Source organism: Oryctolagus cuniculus, chromosome 1 (assembly GCF_051225735.1).
Source record: "Oryctolagus cuniculus isolate XC-2025 breed Fujian yellow rabbit chromosome 1, ASM5122573v1, whole genome shotgun sequence".
NCBI lineage: Eukaryota > Metazoa > Chordata > Mammalia > Lagomorpha > Leporidae > Oryctolagus > Oryctolagus cuniculus.
Window position 1 is genome coordinate 235,892,422 of NC_142867.1, and position 18,833 is coordinate 235,911,254.

Below are 18,833 nucleotides of genomic sequence, written 5' to 3' on the forward strand. Positions count from 1 at the left end.
CGGCAGGAGGAAGGCTGGCGTGGCAGCGCCCGCGTCTCCTGGTCCTGCTAAAAATAAACCCGGGCGCCAAGCACTCAGCTGTTTACTAAGAGCTGCGCCCGCCTCCCCAGCCCCTGCGTGGACCAACTGTGGGTCCCGCCCCCTCCCAGAGAGGAAGGCAGGAGAGGCCACGCCCCCTCCCAGGGCCGGGGACCCCACCCCCACCCCTGCGCCCAGGCTCCTTGGGGGAAGGGAGGGGTGGGTCAGTCAGCCTCTCCCTCTCCAGGTGGGGTGGGGGCTCTGGGCTGGAAGCAATGCATCCCAGGATGCTCGGCCAGAAACCCCAAACCAGCCTCCGGCCTCTGCTGCCTGCCTGTCCCGGGGGAGCCCCACCTGTACCAGGGGCCCCCCGCTGCACAGCTGCCCCAGGGACGCTGGAACCTTCTCCGGGTTTCAGCTCCGGCACAGACGCAGTCATGGCTGTGCGGGGAGGAGCGCTCGAGCTCGGAGCAGAACCTGCAGCCCGGCCCCGCCCTCGTGGGTATTTGAGGGCTCAGCACTGGGGCCCAGGCCTGGACCGGAGGCAGCGAGGCCCGGCTGGGGGCTGTCAACCCAGCAGGGGGCGGGGCGGGGGCTCAGCGCTGAGGAGGCCAGGCAGAGCGTCCTGGCACTGCAGCCAGGCTGACATGGGGGCTCCCGGGGGGCTCCGGGCAGGGGACACTGGCCTACGAGGCTTCCAGCCCTGGCCAGGTCCGCCCTAGCAAAGGGGAGGTCTCAGCCTGGGGCAGACCGGCCCCCACCCTTCCTTCAAGGCAGCCCCCCCAGCTCCCCCAGCCTCTGCCCATCCCCCATGCCTCTATCCCCGCCTGTCCCCGCGACGCCTAGAGAGGGGCCCCACACCCACGCTGGCCCCCCACGAGGTCCTCGCTCTGTCTGGGGCAGCCGAGGCGCCAGCTGGAGCCCGTGGGGAAGTCAGGAGACGCGTGGAACAGCAGGCCGTGCACAACGTAGCTAACACGGGAACCGTCTGAGGCCTGTCTGGTGTTTTTAGCTTGAAGCTCTCCATGCCCTGGAATGGCTCATTCATGGGGCCGGGCCCCAGCAGCTGAGGACGGGGCCGCTCGGCTCCCGTCGAAGGCAGCCCCTCGGCCCCCTAAGGCCTGGGCTGCAGAGGAGCCGCCCTCAGGGACCAGGAGGACATGGCGATCGGCTTTGATTCCCGCTGATGATGGCCATGTGTCATTAGCGCCAATTAGGCAGGGCGGAAGGCAAAGTGTTTGGCCCCGGGGCACGGGCTGCTGGGAGGTCCACGCAGACAATCAAATTCGCCACCAGACAAATGTGATTACCGGAGCACCCTGGACCCACCCCCGTGCAGGGCCAGGGCATAAAGGGGCAGGTGGGGCCGGCACACTCACCCCAGCATGCAGGCCCCCCGCCGCCCGGGCCGCTGGGCCAGCCTCCCCAGCCCCAACGTGCGCGAGGCGGCCTCCATGTACGGCACAGCGGTGGCCGTCTTCCTGGTCATCCTGGTAGCCGCGCTGCAGGGCTCGGCGCCCCCAGAGAGCCCCCTCCCCTACCGTGTCCCCCTGGACCCCCAGGGCACCCTGGAGCTGTCCTGGAATGTCAGCTACGTGCAGGAGGTCGTCCACTTCCAGCTGCTGGTGCGGACGCTCCGGGCCGGCGTCCTGTTCGGGATGTCCGACCGTGGGGAGCTGGAGAACGCAGACCTGGTGGTGCTCTGGACTGACGGCGACGGCGCCTACTTTGCCGTGAGTCCTCACTCCCCCCCCCCCCCCCGAGTCCGGCCTCAGCCCCCGACCCGGCAAGCGGAGCTGTGAGTTCACTCTGACCCAAGCCCAGCTTGGACGCCCCGGGGACGCTGCGTTGAGGACAAAATGGGAAACAGACCCCTGCCCTGGTCCTTGGCTGCACCCCTCAAATATCGGGGCCCAGGGACCCCCGAGGAAGGTGACTGCACTTGGAGGCCTCACGCATCCCAGCAGCTCGCTCCCCCACGCCCCGCCACCCTGGCGCAGAGCCCGTGTCCCCCGTTTTTGCAAACAAGGCTCCACGCCACGCGCTCCCCGACACAGGCCAGCCCAGGGCACGGCAGCACCCCCATGCCGGGGCGCAGCACACACAGACTGCCGTGCCGTGAGCAGAACAGGTGCACACACCCAGTGCACCCCTCCCTGGGCATGGAACAAACCCACAGAGCTGAGCCCAGGCAGGGCTCCTGACCCCTGTTCTCAAAACGTCCCTGGTGCTCCAGGGGAGGGGAAGGGAGAATGCGCCCCTTCACGCTGCACCAGCGGCAGGGGCACAGGAGGAGGCCCGGCCCCGCTGCCCTGAGTCACCTGCCTGCCTTCCTCCCTTGGAACCGGCGCAGGCGCCCAGCTCCACCCACGGCCGCAGGCACAGGCGGGCGGAAGGTGGTCTCGGGCTGCAGGAGCCAGGGGCCGCAGGGAGTCGGCCTGGCCTCCCCAGCCGGAAGGCGCAGAGAGCAGTCCCTGCCGGCCTTCCTGGGTGGTTTCGAGTCCACCTGTGCCGGCGTGGTGACGGAGCTGAGCCCCGCTGTCCCGCCAGGCACACAGGGGCCGGTTCCCAGGGGAGGCACTGAGCCTGGGAGCTGTGCTTGGGCGGCCTGGGGCAGAGCAGCCTGGTCAGGGCCTGCCCAGGCCCAGTGGACGGCACGGGGGCTCAGGGGTCCCAGCCAAGGAGGATCGGGGGCCCTGCTGCCTTCCGCACGACAGGTCCCCTGCAAACGAGCGTCCGGCTCCGCGGGCTCCCGGCTGCACTCGCACCACAGGGGCACTGGCGGTGCTCCAGGTGCCACCCCCAGGGCCGCCGGACAGAGCCTCTGGCAGCCGTGACGACGTGTGTTACCCTGGGTGCAGGATTGAACAGCAAGCCACCCCCAGCACGGAGGCCTGCTTGCTGGGGAGGCCCTCTGGGCCTGGCTCCCAGGGGTCCCCTGTCCAGCTGTCCCCAGCCCTGGGGGTGCAGGGAGGTGGGTGTCGGTCTCTCCCCTGGGCCTCTGGGCCTGGGGGGGGGGGGTGAGCTGAGAGCGAAGGGTGCGGGCTTTAAGGCAGAGCTCAGTCTCAGGGTTGTGCGAGTGCAGGATGCCTGCCTGGGACAGGGACCACCTTAAATGCTGCACCCCGTCTCTCTCTCGCCTGCCCCCAGAGCCCTCCCTCCCAGGGCCGCAGGAGAGTACTGGCCCAGTACTGGCTTCTTCAGGACAGCACCAGTCCCCGGGCCCCACTCCAGGTCCAGGGATCCGCGCGGCTACCAGGGTGCTCACGGGTGCAGAGGAAGTGAGCGAGGCTGGGGCTCAAGTTCACGTCTCCTGCAGCAACATAGGAAGCGGGCGTGAACCCTCGACCCCAGGCCCAGTCCCCCGGGGCCCAGCTCAGCCGGGTGCTGGCCGTGGACCGTGAGCTCTGCAGGGGGGAGGGGGCACCCGCTGTGCTGCACCCCCCCCGCCCGCCCGCTGCTGAGGGCCCGCCTGCCTCCACAGGACGCCTGGAGTGACGGGCAGGGGCGGGTCCACCTGGACAGCCGGCAGGATTACCAGCTGCTGCGGGCACAGAGCACGCCGGACGGCCTGGCCCTGCTCTTCAAGAGGCCCTTCAGCACCTGCGACCCCAAGGACTACCTCATTGAGGTCGGTGGGGCCCGAGCAGTGCCGGGCAGAGTGGGGGGTGGCGTGGCCGCAGGCAGTTCGGGCGGGACCAGCTCTGCCGTCAGCCCCGAGCCCTTAGAGCTACGGCTCTCTGTGGATGTGTGGCCGCCGGCCGCCGTGCCGCCGTGGTTTCTGACACAGGTCTGGATCTGGCCCCTGGGTGTTTCCTCCTGGCGCCATCAGGTGGAATTCTGGAACGGTCCCAGGAGGCCTGGCTTCCCAACCTGGCCCTGTCACCTTGCTGTGGGGTCGGGGCAGGTCCTAGCTTCTTCCAGGCCTCAGTTTGCCCACCTGTGAAATGGGGTGGGTACCAAGGGCAGAGAATCCCCTGGAAGAGCGGCTCGGGGGAGGCCGACGCCCGTGTGGCTCAGCCTGGAACCTGCCGGCTGGGGTGGGCGTGGGGCTCTGCCTGAAGCCCGGAGGAAGCGGCTCCGGGGTCCCATGCACTCGGAAGGCACGCAGGCCCCGTCTGCTGGTGCCCAGGAACCCAGACGCAGGCCTCCGTGCACAACAGCACGTCTGCTGGTGCCCCAGCCGCCCGCCGGCCTCCAGTGCCGTGGTGCTGCCTCACGGCCCTCTCGGGTCTGCCCTGTCCAACCCAGGGGTGCTGCTGGGACCACGGCCAACGGTGCAGCCCCACACCTTCAGCATCATGGCCAGGGGGCCCCAGGTGGATGTCCTGACCTCACCGAGAGCACTGACCCACACCTGACCCAGTGGCCTTGGGGCTGGGGGAGGGGGCCCAGCAGCCCAGGGGCCGCAGGTTGAGTGCACTGAGGCCTGTGGGGGGAAGGGTGTCTGGTGGGTGGCACAAGCAAGGTGCTCAGGTCCCGGCCAGGGCCACGCAGAGAGCAGGGGCAGGTGGGGGTGGGGACCTGGCACCCCTCCTGGTGGCGAGCGGTCGGCTTGGGAGTGGGTCAGGGGATGAGCCGCTGGGCCCCGTGCTGGCTGCAGGACGGCACGGTCCACCTGGTCTACGCCTTCCTGGAGGAGCCGTTCCGGTCGCTGGAGGCCATCAACACCTCGGGCCTGCAGGGGGGGCTGCAGCGGGTGCAGCTGCTCAAGCCCGAGGTCCCCGAGCCGGCCCTGCCCCCCGACACGCGGACGCTGGAGGTGCGGGCCCCCGACGTGCTGATCCCCGGCCAGGAGACCACGTACTGGTGCCACATCGCAGAGCTCCCCCAGGGCTTCGGCCGGCACCACATCGTCATGGTATGGCGGGGGAACGCGGGGGTCTGCTCGGGCCCTGCCCTGGGGGCCCCCCAAGATGCACACCCTGAGCACCTGTGAGCTCCGGCTTCCCATCCTGCACCGAGGGGGGCCCTGGGGGTGGAGCCGCCGCTGTCCTGTGTCAGGCCCCCTCCCCTGGCGAGCCAGAAGCTCAGCTCAGAACAGGGGCAGGGGGCTCCCGTCCCCCGGCGCCAGGCAACGTCGCTGTGTCCAGTGGAGGAAGGACCACCTGGGGAGCCCACGGGAGCGCCCGAGGCCGCCCAGCAGGGAGCGGGCCAGCCCGGGGGCTGTGCCCCAGACCACCCTGCCTCCTGGTGGGGCTGCAGGAGCCCGCGCCCTTGCACAGGACGGCTGCCTTGCTGGCCCCGGGGGTCCTCCTTGCCCTGCCCTCTGGACCCTCCCGGACTCAGGCTCTGGATTGGCAGCGCCACCCCCAGAGCCCGCAGCCCCAGGGGTGCGGGGCCCGGGCGGCCGTGGGGCCCGGGGCTCAGCGGCGCCCCCTTGCAGTATGAGCCGGTCGTCAGCGAGGGCAACGAGGCCCTGGTGCACCACATGGAGGTCTTCCAGTGCAGCGCCGAGTTCGAGAGCTTCCCCCACTTCAGCGGGCCCTGCGACTCCAAGATGAAGCCGCAGCGCCTCAACTACTGCCGCCACGTGCTGGCCGCCTGGGCCCTGGGCGCCAAGGTGTGCGGCCCCGCCACAGCCCCGGCCACAGCCCCGCACCCGCCCCTGCGGCCCCGGCCACAGCCCCGCACCCGCCCCTGCGGCCCCGGCCACAGCCTCGCACCCGCCCCGTGGCCCTGGCCCACAGCCTTGCGCCCGCCACCCAGCGGCCCTGCGGCCACAGCCCACAGCCTTGCACCCACCCAGCCGTCCTTCCTGTGGCCCCGGCCACAGTCCCGCACCCGCCCATTCGCCCTGCGGCCCACAGCCCCGCAACCGCCCCTGCGGCCCTGGCCCACAGCCCCGCGCCCACCCCTGCGGCCCCGGCCACAGCCTCGCACCCGCCCCGTGGCCCTGGCCCACAGCCCCACGCCCACCCCTGCAGCCCTGGCCCACGGCCTCGCGCCTGCCACCCAGCGGCCCTGCGGCCACAGCCCACAGCCTCGCACCCACCCAGCCGTCCTGTGGCCCCGGCCACAGTCCCGCGCCCGCCCATTTGCCCTGCGGCCCACAGCCCCGCGCCTTCCCCTGCGGCCCCGGCCACAGCCTCGCGCCCGCCACCCTGCGGCCCCGGCCACAGCCTCGCACCCGCCCCGTGGCCCTGGCCCACAGCCCCACTCCCGCCCCTGCGGCCCCGCCCACAGCCCCGCGCCTTCCCCTGCGGCCCCGGCCCACAGCCCTGCGCCCACCCCTGCGGCCCCGGCCACAGCCTCGCACCCGCCCAGCCGTGCTGCGGCCCTGGCCCACAGCCCTGCGCCCGCCCCGTGGCCCTGGCCCACAGCCCCGCGCCCACCCAGCGGCCCTGAGGCCCCAGCCCACAGCCCTGCACCCGCCCCGTGGCCCCGGCCCACAGCCTCGCGCCCGCCCAGCTGCCCTGTGGGCCGCAGCGGGGTGGTCCCAGGCCCCCTCCCGTGGGCTCCCTTCTGACGCCGCGGCCTCTGCTGCTCCTCGCAGGCCTTCTACTACCCGGAGGAGGCCGGCCTCGCCTTCGGGGGCCCCGGCTCCTCCCGCTTCCTGCGTCTGGAAGTGCACTACCACAACCCGCTCAAGATGGAAGGTAGGGGCCCGCACCCCCAGGCTGCCACCCTGAGCCCCTCACAGGGCCCCTCGTCCCCTGCCCCCACTGTGGGCTCCCTCTCATCACGGCGTCCCCGCTCCTGGCCCTGCAACACGGCGCTGGCCCTCGTGCCGCCCGCCCGGGGAAGGGCAGGCAGGGGTGTCCTGCATCCCCGCTTTGCAGATGCGGAAGGGGGCCCCGTGTTGAGGGGACGCCCGAGGGCCAGGCCGCGAGCAGGGACTGCAAGCCAGGAGGCCTGGCACGGCCTTCGCCACGGGGCCCCGCCACGGCCGAGCCTGCCTGAGCCCACCCGGCCCCCATCTACAACCCGCCCCCCACCCCTCCTGCCTCCTCTCTCTGCGGGAGCCATGGCCAGAGGTGCAGGCAGGGGCTTTGTCCCGCGGCGTTCCAGCCCGCGTTCCAGGCTCAGGGGGTGGGGGCTGGGGTGAGCAGGACAGACCCGTGCCCCCAGGGGTTCCTGGCCGGGGAGATGGAAGTAAGGGCGAGAGTCCACGTGGTGGACAGGAGGCGCTGGACTCCATCCTGGAGGGCAGGAGGCTGCCCGGGGCCCCGGCCTGGGTGGCAGCTCCGAGCCAGGATGGGGTGTGGGGTGGCACACGGGAGCGCACACTCCGGGGACGCGCAGGGTCCGGCCTGGTTTACCACAGCCGGGGAAGGGAGCAGGGGCTGCCGGACGGCCCAGGGCCCGAGGTGCAGCAACCAGGGTCGGTCCCAGGGATGGAGATGGCTGCTGACCTGGCGTCAGAGACGGGAGACGGCCCCTGCCCGGCGCTCTGGCATCTCCCACCGCGCCCCCTCCTGCCTGCCTCGGTTGCACTCAGTGGCCACGGGCCATGGGCCACGGCTCCAGGACCCTCCGCAGACGCCCACGCCCGAGGAGCCTCAGGCTCCTCACGGAAAGCGGCCTCGTGTTTGCACCAGGCCTGCACACGCCCTCCCACGGCTGACTCGTCTTGGCGTGGCTGCCAGCACCATGGCGGGGTACACACCACGGGAACGGCCACGATGCCGCGTTGCTTGGGGAGCAATGACAAGCGGGGAAGCCTGTCCGTGCTCCGTGCCCTGTCTGTGCTCCGCGCCCTGTCCGTGCTCCGTGCCCTGTCAGTGCTCCGTGCCCTGTCCGTGCTCCATGCCCTGTCCGTGCTCCGTGCCCTCGCTGTGCTCCATGCCCTGTCCGTGCTCCGTGCCCTCGCTGTGCTCCGCGCCCTGTCCGTGCTCCGCGCCCTGTCCGTGCTCCGTGCCCTCGCTGTGCTCCGTACCCTGTCCGTGCTCCGTGCCCTCACTGTGCTCCGCGCCCTGTCCATGCTCCGTGCCCTGTCCGTGCTCCGCGCCCTGTCTGTGCTCTGTGCCCTGTCCGTGCTCCGTGCCCTCGCTGTGCTCCGTGCCCTGTCCGTGCTCCGTGCCCTGTCCGTGCTCCATGCCCTGTCCGTGCTCCATGCCCTCGCTGTGTTGTCTGAGTTCTCTGTCTGCCCACCGTCGGGCACCTGCAGGCTCGGGGCGGGGGTGGGGGAGCGACCGCTTCTCCTCGGGGCACGGGAGGAGCAGGCAGAGCCCGAGCGAGGAGTGTGGAGGCCTGGGCTGGGGGGCCTGGGTGGCGATGCCGCCCCTGCCCCTGCTGTGCGAGTCTCCCGCCCCGCCCTCTCTGTCCCCGGGGAGTTATCTGCAGCGAGCAGAGATGTGAGTCAGCCCGGGCCGCGGCCGGCTGCGGGATTTATGGCTCATTTAAACCCAACAGCAAATGGATTTTCGAAAACTCCTTAAGCGGCAGGCTAGTCTGCTTATCTGGACGTATTTATGGCTCCCTTGCCAAGCCCGGGGACGCTCCTGTCACTTCGCAAGCCTCGAGACGGCTGCTCTTCCGATGAACAGCCCGGCCCGCAGTATCTCATCACTCAACCCCAGCTCCAGTGCAGCCATGGCCGCCCCCTCTATCCTCCTCTCATGCAATCGGCAGGGACGCGGGGGTCTGGATGCGGCAGGGGAGCAGGGGTGGGGCGGGGAGGGGACAGAGGCAGGGGGAGGCGGTCTTGGCCTCATCTTAGAGCAAACGGGCGGGAGACAGCCAGGCCCCCCCACACCCACCCCGACCTGCACCCCCAGATTCGAGCAAGGTCTTCCACCCAGTCTATTCAGCTCCGTCATTGGAGAATTGGGCCCAGGGACTCTTACCCCGGGCAGCCCCCGGTGCCGGTGAACGGCTGAATGACTCCCGGCGCCCAGGGACGAGACTGTGCCCCGCTCTGCTCGCCTGTGACTTGGTCCGTCAAAGGAGGCAGCAGAGCTGAACACGGGCCACCAGCCCGTCTGCCCCCGGCTGCGTCACCTCTTCCCTGTGACCGGAACTTTCTCCCTGGCTCTCCTCACCCCGTCCCACGGCCACAGCTGCCCCCTCCCTTCTCCAGTGCTCAGGTGGGGTCCCGGCCCCATGGCCAGGCCTGTAGACCCTGCCATGGGCTCAGCTCAGAGCTCCAGGCCCAGTCACAGGTGGCACAGGAGGGGAAGGGCCCCCTGCAGGTGCATGGCTGCTCCCGTGGGCACCAGCGTCCGCCTCCCGGGCCTGCGGGCTGCCCAGGCTACTTCAAGGACTTCAGCCAGTAACCTGGAAGCAGACCCAGCAGGTGCGGCTGGACCACAGCCAGGAGACAGCCACAGGCTCTGATGGACTTTGGAAGAGGCCTTGACCGTGGGCCCGGGCCCCAAGGGGGATGGCCAGCGGCCTGAGCATGCACAGTGCACGGGCGACCGAGCGCAGCCTGGAGTGGGCAGGGCCTGGGGCCACAGCTTCAGCGCCGGCCCTGCCCCCGTGGTCCACGCTGCTGTAGCCGCCGCCCTCGGCCCGCCTCTGTCCAGCAGCACAGCGGTCAGAGCGGGAACGGCCGGGGTCTGCAAGAGGCCGGTGCTCCTGTGGACGTCCACGCACAAACACACACGCACGTGCCCTCCCCTGGGCCGTGGTCACACTCAGGGGTCCGTGCCTCCTCTGCCCGAGCCACACACAGCGCTCTGGTCCTGCCGCTGGCTTCCGGCTTAGATCCTCTGTGTAGAGGGCGGGGGGGGGGGGGCAAAGCGCCAGCCAAGGCATCGGGGCAGGTGTCTGTGCCGCCCGGGAGCCTCCACGCCTGCCGCCGGCCTCTCACCCTCCCTCACCCGTGCTGCGTCTCCCCCACGGGCTCCCTGGCCACACCAGCTTGGTCCCACATGGGTGTCGCACGATGTGTGACAGGTGGGATACCTGGCGTCCCCAGGTGTGGCAACAAAGGCACCTGGCTCTGGATCCTGGCTGGGGGTTGGGGGCTCGGGGTCCAGGGCTGTCCACTGGGAGGGGCTCACCAGCCCCCGCCCTCTCCCCACAGGCCGCCGCGACTCCTCGGGCATCCGGCTGCACTACACGGCCACGCTGCGGCGCTTCGACGCGGGCATCATGGAGCTGGGCCTGGTGTACACGCCCGTGATGGCCATCCCGCCCGGGGAGATGGCCTTCGTCCTCACCGGCTACTGCACGGACAAGTGCACCCAGCTGGTGAGTGGGGCCCGGGGCAGGGCGAGCCCAGGGAGGGAGGTGCACAGCTCGGGCTCCCGGCGGAAGCTTCCCTCTGTCTTCAGGGGCTCCCTCCTGCTCAGAGCCCCAGTGTGCACCAGGCCCCCGGCCACAGCCACGTGCCCATTTCTACCCGCCCACTGGCCACGTGATCTGGTCACTGCGATCCCGGCTCCGTGCACGGTGGGGGACCCAACCGATCTGGGGGGAAGGGCTAGAGGATGCAGATGCCCCAGAGGAGCACGTGAGCCTGGCATCGCCGCCCCCCCCCCCCCCGCAGGCGCTGCCACCCTCCGGCATCCGCATCTTCGCCTCACAGCTGCACACGCACCTGACCGGGAGGAAGGTGCTCACGGTGCTGGCCCGGGACGGCCGGGAGAGGGAGATCGTGAACAGGGACAACCACTACAGCCCCCACTTCCAGGTGGGCCACCCTGGCTCTGTCTCCCTCCGGCCACAGAGAGCCCTGGGCTCCGGTGCTGTGGGGCCAGGCCCATGCACCTGACAGTGGCCCTGCCCTGCCACGGAGGCAGCTGTGGCCATGCCCTCCTCCTGCTGCTGTCATGCTCCCTCCTGGCCAGCCCCCCACCCCCGTAGGCAGCCCTGGCCTTCCCCAGTAGGGGCAGGGTGGGAGGGAGGGCAGGCAGCGAGGGCTGGGGTCTGTTGGTCTGCGGGTCACTGAGGTCTCCTCCCCTCCACGCCCCCCCAGGAGATCCGCATGCTGAAGAAGGAGGTGACCGTGTACCCGGTGAGGGGCCGGCAGGGCGGGGGGCGGGGCACCTGGGGGCCCCATCCCAGCAGGACACGGGAGGGGTGCAGGGGAGAGCACGGCGTGGGGGGCCAGCAGCCAGATGGACACATGACTGCGCCCTCCAGCCTGGAGGGAGAGACGGCGGTGGGTGAAGTGGGGCCCCCGTCACACAAGAGCTTTGCCCTGAGCGGTGACTCTGGCAAGCGGCCCACACAGTCCCACGTGCTGGCAGACTTGCCGTTGTGGGGGTGTGGCCACAGGGCCCCCCTGAGCTCCAGGGCAGTGCCTGGGCACCTGCAGGGACAGGCAGCCCCAGGCGGGCAGGTGCTCATGGCCTGGGGGTCTTTGCTCCCCAGGGGGATGTGCTCATCACCTCCTGCACCTACAACACGGAAGACAGGACGCTGGCCACCGTGGTAAGTCACCGCAGAGGGGCGCCTCTGGCCAGGGCACCTGCTCCGGGGTTTCTGTCTTTCCTTTATTTTTAGTAAAATATTTATGTGATTGAACGTCAGAGGGAGGACACAGAGAGGTCTTCCATCCCCTGGTTCGCTCCCAGGGCTGGGCCAGGCCGAAACCAGGAGCTCGGGACTCCATCCGGGTCTCCCACGTGGCCGGCCAGGACTAAGTACTTGGGCCATCGCTGCTGTCTCCCAGGCGACGGGACTGGAACCAGACACAGGTGCAGGCGCCCCCCACGGAGGCTCGGCTCGTGCTGCGCCACAACGCCGCCCTGGGTCAGGATTTCTAACTCTCCCGAGCTCCCCTCGCAACTCCCCACCCGGCGCGGGCTGCCCGAGGGCGCGGCTCAGCCCACGCACAGCCTTGTGCACGGTGCCAGGACCGGGGAGCTTGCGAGCAGCTCGGCCCGCTGAGCCGTCTGTCACTCCGGCGCCTGCTCAGTGAGCGTCGGTACCGTGAGCCTGGCGCTGGGCCACCGGGGGAGATGCCAGGAGCGTGGCCACAGGCACCACGCGAGTTACGGGGGACGTGAGGGAGCAGACACAGGCACAGGGCAGCAGCGAGCAGGGACGGCCTCGCAGCGGGGGGAGCGGACAGAGGCTCGGGCAGGGGCAGTGTGCAGGCAGCCCGGGGCACAGAGCCGGCGTAGAGCACTTGTTGCGGGCAGGTGCCGTCCGCGTAACCCACCCGACCTGCCGGCACCAGGTCTGCCGTGAGCAGAGTGCCTAACTTCCCAGCCACAGCCCCCAGCCCCACACCAGGGATCGCAAAGCCCCAGGGCCCGGAGCCAGGCAGGGGTGGCCGGGCCTGGGCTCTGCTTGCTGCACCCTGGCTCCTCCCAGCTGCCGGCGTCGCTCCTCCTCCCCTCCCCCTCCTGCGCTCTCCTCTCCTCCCCTCCCCCTCCCAGGCTTCCACAGTCGGAAGCCCTAGAGCAGGGCTCATCCTGGGACCTAGCGTGTCCCCTCATCCTGGGACCTAACGTGTCCCCTCATCCTGGGACCTAGCGTGTCCGTGCTAGGACACGGCTGTGGGTGCCCCCTGGGAGGCTGGAGGCTGTTGTGATGGCTGCCGCTGCTGCAGCCCTGTTCCTCCCCAGCAGTGACCAGTGGCCCTGACCGGTGGCCCTGTGGATCCACGGTGTCAAGGGGTCTCCCTTGCTGTCCTGGGCTCCAAGCTCTCACTGGGGACCGGGGGGCAGCTCTGGGGCCACCACTGGAGGCTGTGTCCACTCAGGCCAAGCTTCTGGCTTTGCTGCCACCACAGGGCTTGCCCCTTGCTCTGAGACTCAGTTTCTGTGCCCATAAAATGGGCACAGCATTCCCCCCTGCCTGGGCTCTGTTCTCTCTGCGAGGTTATCACCAGCTGGGGGGGGGGGGGGAGACTGGTTAACCAGTGGGCTGCCTGCTCCTGGCAAGGAACGGGATTTCTTATTTTAGATTTATTTATTTGAAAGGCAGAGTTAAAGAGAGAGGTAGGGACAGAGAGAGAGATTGATCAATCTTCCATCTGCTGGTTCACTCCCCAGATGGCTGCCATAGCTGGGACTGGGTCAGGCCAAAGCCAGGAGCCAGGAGCTTCTTCTGGTCTCCCATGTGGCTGCAGGGGCCCAAGGACCTGGGCCGTCCTCCACTGCTCTCCCAGGCCACAGCAGGGAGCTGGCTGGGAAGCGGAGCAGCCGGGACTGGAACCAGCGCCCATACGGATGCCGGCGCTGCATGTGGCAGCTTTACCTGCCACGCCGCTGGCCAGTGAGTGGGGAGGGAGGCTGGCGCCCGGCACTGGGCAGCTGGCGGGGCGAGCGCCGCTGCCGGCGTGTCTGACGCGGTCCCCCCGCCGCCGGCCGTGTCTGACGCGGTCCTCTGGCTCGCAGGGCGGCTTCGGGATCCTGGAGGAGATGTGCGTCAACTACGTGCACTACTACCCCCAGACGCAGCTGGAGCTGTGTAAGAGCGCCGTGGACGCCGGCTCCCTGCAGAAGTATTTCCACCTGGTGAACAGGTGAGCAGCCCGCCGTGCTCCGGCCCCGGCGCTCCCCACGGACGGAAACCCTCAGACCCTGCCACTGCCCGAGCCCCCGGGAGGCAGCAGCTGCCGTTCCTAGAGCAGGTGTCACCGGGCACCCACCACCCCGGAGGCGCCCTCGGCAGGCATCACTAGTCAATCCCCACCTCACAGCCCGGCTGCCACTAACCCAACGTGGCAGGAGACATGAGCCCACTGTTGGTGTGGAGACGGGGCCCGGCAGCCTCGTAGGATGCCCAGTGCATGGGGGCCGCCCCGGGGATGCCCCCTGTGCAGGCACACCAGCTGTCCCTGCCGGCACAGACGGGCTGCTCCTGCTCCCCAGGTTCAACAGTGAGGACGTGTGCACCTGCCCCCAGGCCTCCGTCCCTCAGCAGTTTGCCTCCGTGCCCTGGAACTCCTTCAGCCGCGACGTGCTCAGGGCCCTGTACGGCTTCGCCCCCATATCCATGCACTGCAACAAGTCCTCGGCCGTCCGCTTCCAGGTCCGCCTGCCCCAGGGGAGCGGGGAGGGGACTGGGGCCCTCGGAGTGTGGCCAGGTGGCAGCGGACAGCCAGGCACAGGGGAGAGGCTGGCAGGTGGCCCCTCCCCTGGGGACAGCTCCTGGGGCACTGATGGGCCCCCAGTGTGAGCAGGGCCCAGCCGCAGCCTTGGGGACAGAGAGAGTGCGGGGGCCAGGGAGGGGCGACAGCCGACAGCTGGACGAGGTGCGGGCTGGTTTCTCGAGCCGCGTCTCAGTGCCACGGGCACCTGGAGGTCCCGTTTTCTCCCCAGGGAGGAGCACGTGTCCGGGCCAGGGCCTGTGCTGTCACTCGTGGCAGGGGTGGGGTGGGGCGGACTTCCTTGCAGTCACTAAGCCCCAAGGGCAGGGCCCGAAGCCTTCCCTGGGAACTGGCTGTAACCCCAGCCCCTGCCCCGGGGCTGGGACGGCTGAGTGACCAAGTAGCCGGGAGGTGGGGGGGCGTTTGCCAGAGGGGCACCGGGAGAGCCGGGGGTAAGAGCCCCAGAGGTTTTCTGCAGGTGTCAGAGGTGGCTCCTGACCTCACCCCTGCAGCCTGTTGACCCCGGGTCCCTTCCTCGCAGGGCGAATGGGATCTGCAGCCCCTGCCCGAGATCACGTCCACGCTGCTGGAGCCCGCCCCGCAGTGCCCGGCCAGCCAGGCCCAGAGCCCCGCCGGCCCCACCGTGGTCAGCATCAGCGGAGGCAAAGGCTGACGGGGCGGCCTCGTGTGGCTCTCGCGCCCCCACTCTGCCTGGGCCCCATGGGACAGCTCCGTGTCCCCTCCGCCACGCCTGTTCCCGCCTTCTCCCGCCCACCCACCCCAGCGACCCCCGCATGGCTGAGGGGACCTGGCTGACCTGCGCTAGCTGGGCAGACCAGGCCTCGTCTGCACCCCGTGACGAAGTGCAAGGGCACCCGCCTGGGGCCGGCGCCCGCACGCCTCCTGGGACAGCCGCCCTGGCGACGGGCGTGGGCGCTCGTGCCGGGCGCTCGGGGTGCGAGGCTCGGGTGGCGGCCTCCACAGAGGCAGGTCAGGCATTCAGCAGCTGCAGGCTCGCCTGCGGCTGCTCCGGCTGCGGCGGGGACAGATGCTGTCGCCCACCTACGGGGGAACCCTACCAGCCGCCGAGAACCGGCCGAGGAAGCCGGGGAGTGGGGGTGAGGGCGCCGGACGGCTCTCCCAGGGGTCACAGCGGCAAAGAGACGGCTCTGCAGCCAGACCTGTGTTCCGTGTGCTTTGCTGCGCCATCCGCAGGCGTCCGCGCCCCAGCCCCGCCCGGGGCTGTCCGTGACACGGGTTGCGCCTGTCGAGGGGACAAAGGTGGACACCAGGACTGGGCACACAGGGCCCCTCCCCCCGCACACAGAACAGTGGCTCCTTGCCCCTCCCCCACGTTCCTCCTCGCTGAGCTCAGCTCCTGGGCGCTTTCTGGGGGGGAGTGACGGACGCGCCTGCGTCCAGCCAGGTCAGCAGAACAGTGCACAGCGTCCGGGGGGTGATGGATGGGCCTTCAGTGCCCCCCCCAACCAGGCCGCAAGGCCGCTTCTGCCTCCACCAGGCACTTCATTACGGCACGGCCCAGACGCGCCGCACCGCGCTGTGTAAATCACGGCTCCTACAGGCCCATACGTCACCGGGCACGATGGCTGGGAAATGCCAGGCCCCACGGAGCCCGGGCGCGGCTCGGGCCCTCTCATCTGCATGGCCTCCACGACAGGTGCAGACAGGCTGCCCCCACCCCGCCCGGAGAAGCCCCCTCCCGCGGGGCTATAGCAGGTCCCACCGTGGCGGTGTGCAGTGACGTCACCAAGGGCACTGTGGGCAGACTTCCAGGCAGGGTAGGCCAGGATCATCCCTCAGCCTGTGTGTGGCCTGCAGCCCCCTCCCAGCCACCCCCAAAGCCCCCAGGTCCCAAGTGGCGCGGCGGAGAACGGGCTTGGGGCAGACTCTTTGCCCACCTCCCCAGCTGTCGAGTGCTCCAGCCCGCAGGGCAGGGGGACGCTGAGCCCCAGGGCCACCCTGCTCCCTGCTCCGACAAACCCAGGTAACCGCCTGCACACGCCCCCTGCAGCCACCCCAGGCCCTTTTGCTCCTGAGGCTGGAGACCCCGTGAGCCCAGCCCCTGCCCCTCGCCCAGCCTGACACTCACCAAGTGCAGTACTGCCAGGGGTGGGGGCGTGAGCGTGGTGCAGCGGGGGGAGAGGCTGGACAAGCAGAGCAGGAGAGGGAGACGGGGGCCCGCGTGGGCTGCCACGGGACACAGCTGTGGTGAGGAGGGGGGAAGCAGGGCCCCCAGTGTCTGGGGAGGCGTCTGAGGGCCCCGTGGGGCTGAGAACGGGCTGGGGCACGACCAGGAGAATCAGAGGTGAGAGGGGCCGTGACGGGGGCCTGCAGGGAGTGTGGGACGCAGACCAGGAGGCGGCGCGCAGCCGACAGACAGGCCTGGGTGTGCTCGGGAGGCCGGCTCGTCTGGGCTGCCAGCAAATTCTAGGACGGGAGGGGACAGCGGCAAGGGCCAGCCAAGCTCCCCGCCCCCACCCCGCTCGCACAGCCAGGGCCCCTTCCTCCTGGGGGCCTCTCCAAGCCTGCTCGCCACCTCCCGGAGGACGGTAACCCGGGTGGGTCCTGCCTGCTGGCCCTGGCACGCCCCTGGCCTCTGTTCATCGCCCGTGGGCTGGGGGTGGGCTGCCGGCGGGTGAGCCCTTGGGCAGCTGCAGGGAGGCGGGTCCCGGGCAGAGCGAAGGCGCAGGAGCGCTGAGCCCCCTCCCCATCCCTTTGCTGGTGTGGTGGCCGAAGCCTACAAGGGATATGACCCCGTCCGGTTCATCGGTGGGTCAGGGTCACCCCAGGACCCTAGCGCAAGATGGCTCACTGCGCACCACCACGGAGTCAGGCCCCGGGGCCTCTCTTCAGCCACTTTTATGGCCAGTTTTATCGGCTGTGCAGGAGGCAGCCGGGCCCCAAGCCAACTCCCTGCACGTGAGCCGTCTGCGAGCTCGGGAAGGGGCGGGGCTGCGAGCCGCCCGGGGAGAGGGGCACCTCGAACCTGCCGGGGGGACCCTGTCCCCTGCCCCCCGCCTGCGGGAAGGGGGCCGTGCTGGGTGCTGGCCTCACTATGAGGCAAACACTTGCCGGGTGCCACCGGGCACCTCCGACAGCCCCTGGGCAGCCTGGGCACGCGCTCCAGCCGAGCCGGGCAGGAGGGAGCCTGAGACCGGGTAAGAAGGGCCCTGTCCACCGCCACCCCACAGCCGGGCGACGCCATTCTCCCCACCGCCCGCCAGGCTCTGCCCTCCATGCCCCGGGCACTTCCAAGGCTCCTGGCTGCTCCTAAACAGGGGACCGGACGGCACACGGGGTTAGAGGTCTGCCGAAGTCGGCCCAGGGCGGCTCGCCGGGCTGGGACCTTGCTGGCTGGGGCGGGTGGCCTGGGGGTGACTGGGGAGAGCCACTCCCACCCCGGTGACCCCAGGACGCGCTTCCAGAGGGGCTGAGGGGAGACTGCACGGTGGCGGGGGGTGGGGGCCCCAGCTGCAGCTGCGAGGAATGCATGGGGTGGGAACCAGGACCCGGCCTCCCCCACCCTTCCCCCAAGGACAGGCCAAGATGAATGTGGTCGCCCTGAGCCAGGGGCCTGGGGCCAGACCACAGAGCTGGGGGAGGCGGGCCGGCCATCTGGGAAGCCGGCCCCCCTCATCCCCCCCCCCAGGGCCCTCTCATCCCGAGCCAGGCCTGCCTGCGAGCGGGGAAGGCTGCAGGTGCCGGCCGCGTCCTGGGAGCACGGGGGCCAGACTGGCCATCCGCGCCCGTCCGCGCCTGCCTGTAACCCGGACATCACCCCAAGGCTTCAGTCCCTTCTAGCCCAGGCCCCCCAGCCACTGCCTGCACCCACTCAGCCCCCGCCCCGACTCCCACACCCCCCCCAGCACGCGCCACCTGCACCCTGGACTGTGGGGCAGCCTGGCCAGAGCGCGGGCCGAGCTTTGTCGGGGCTGGCTCGACCCCCAGCTCCCCAAGGTCTCAGAACGCTGACCTGAGCCAGGGCGCAGGGCGGAGAGGGAGGCGGCCGTGTGCAGGGGCACAGCGGGGCTCGCCCACCCGGGCAGGACAGGCAGGGCCACTCCTGACTCAGAGCAGGTGCCAGGGTCCTCAGGGGCACGGGGGGGGGGGGCGCAGGCCTGGGGCCCCGCCTCACAGCACAGCAGGGCAGGGTCTGCCCACGGGCAGGAGCTGTGCCCTCGTGCATGGCGGCCAGAGCGGCTGCCAGGCCCCAGCAGCAAGGTCTGGGGGAAACTGAGGCAGGGACAGGGGAGGGCTCCCAGCCCCGCGTCTGCTCCCTGCTGTGCAGGCTGGAGGCTCTCAGAGGCCTTTCCGCTCAGTGCCCCAGGCAGAGCTGGGGATAAAGGAGGAGCCAGGCGGGCCCTGCGCCCCTGCGGGCACACAAGGTTTACTGAGACCTTCCGACAAGGGGGCCCGGGCCCCGAGGCGCCCACAGGTTTGCGCTGGGGTTTGCACAGGCCCGGATCCCATCCCGGGAGCAAGGCTTGCGTGGGCTCTGTAGGACGGGACAGGCAGCTGGGCCCCACGGGCGCCCTCAGTAGACGCCTTTCACCCGCTTGTTGTCGGGGTCGAAGGGGGATTTCAGGTGGGCCTGGGCGGCGTAGGAGACCCCCATCCTCTCCAGGGCGTAGTCTCCGCTCTTCACAAAGTCCAGCGAGACCTGCGACCGGGCGGGGGAGGGCACCTGTTACTGGGGGGGAGCTGGGCCTGCACCTGCTTCTCCGGGGAGGGGTCCTGGCCTCGCTTTATCCCCCGTGGGGAAGCCCACCCAGGGTCAGCCCCCAGCCCCCAGCCCCTGAGCCGGCTGACCCCACGTCCCCACACCGTGCAGCAAGGCCAACTCTGGCAGCCAGTGTGG

The 18,833-nt window shown here is 70.5% G+C and overlaps 2 protein-coding genes across 18 annotated transcripts in view; one reads left to right on the forward strand and one right to left on the reverse strand.

Annotated features, from left to right (window-relative positions):
* The first annotated feature begins 1,386 nt into the window (after positions 1 to 1,386).
* DBH (dopamine beta-hydroxylase) lies at positions 1,387 to 15,139 on the forward strand. Its single transcript, XM_070066670.2, has 12 exons — positions 1,387 to 1,751; positions 3,503 to 3,649; positions 4,622 to 4,879; positions 5,405 to 5,581; positions 6,515 to 6,617; positions 9,992 to 10,158; positions 10,457 to 10,600; positions 10,886 to 10,924; positions 11,284 to 11,343; positions 13,260 to 13,387; positions 13,737 to 13,896; positions 14,496 to 15,139. The coding sequence occupies exons 1-12, from the start codon at positions 1,404 to 1,406 to the stop codon at positions 14,625 to 14,627; spliced, it is 1,863 nt and encodes a 620-aa protein (XP_069922771.2). The 5' UTR covers positions 1,387 to 1,403; the 3' UTR covers positions 14,628 to 15,139.
* Positions 15,140 to 18,333: 3,194 nt separating this feature from the next.
* Positions 18,334 to 18,833, reverse strand: part of SARDH (sarcosine dehydrogenase) — a 45,796-nt gene continuing 45,296 nt past the window's right edge. For all 17 annotated transcript variants that reach the window (XR_016226595.1, XM_070066663.2, XM_070066644.2 and 14 more), the window contains one exon: positions 18,334 to 18,635. Coding sequence is in view for 16 of the 17 variants with exons in the window: in XM_070066663.2 (XP_069922764.2) it covers positions 18,510 to 18,635 (126 nt within the window). In the remaining variant the exon portion in view is untranslated. The remainder of the gene's footprint in view (positions 18,636 to 18,833) is intronic.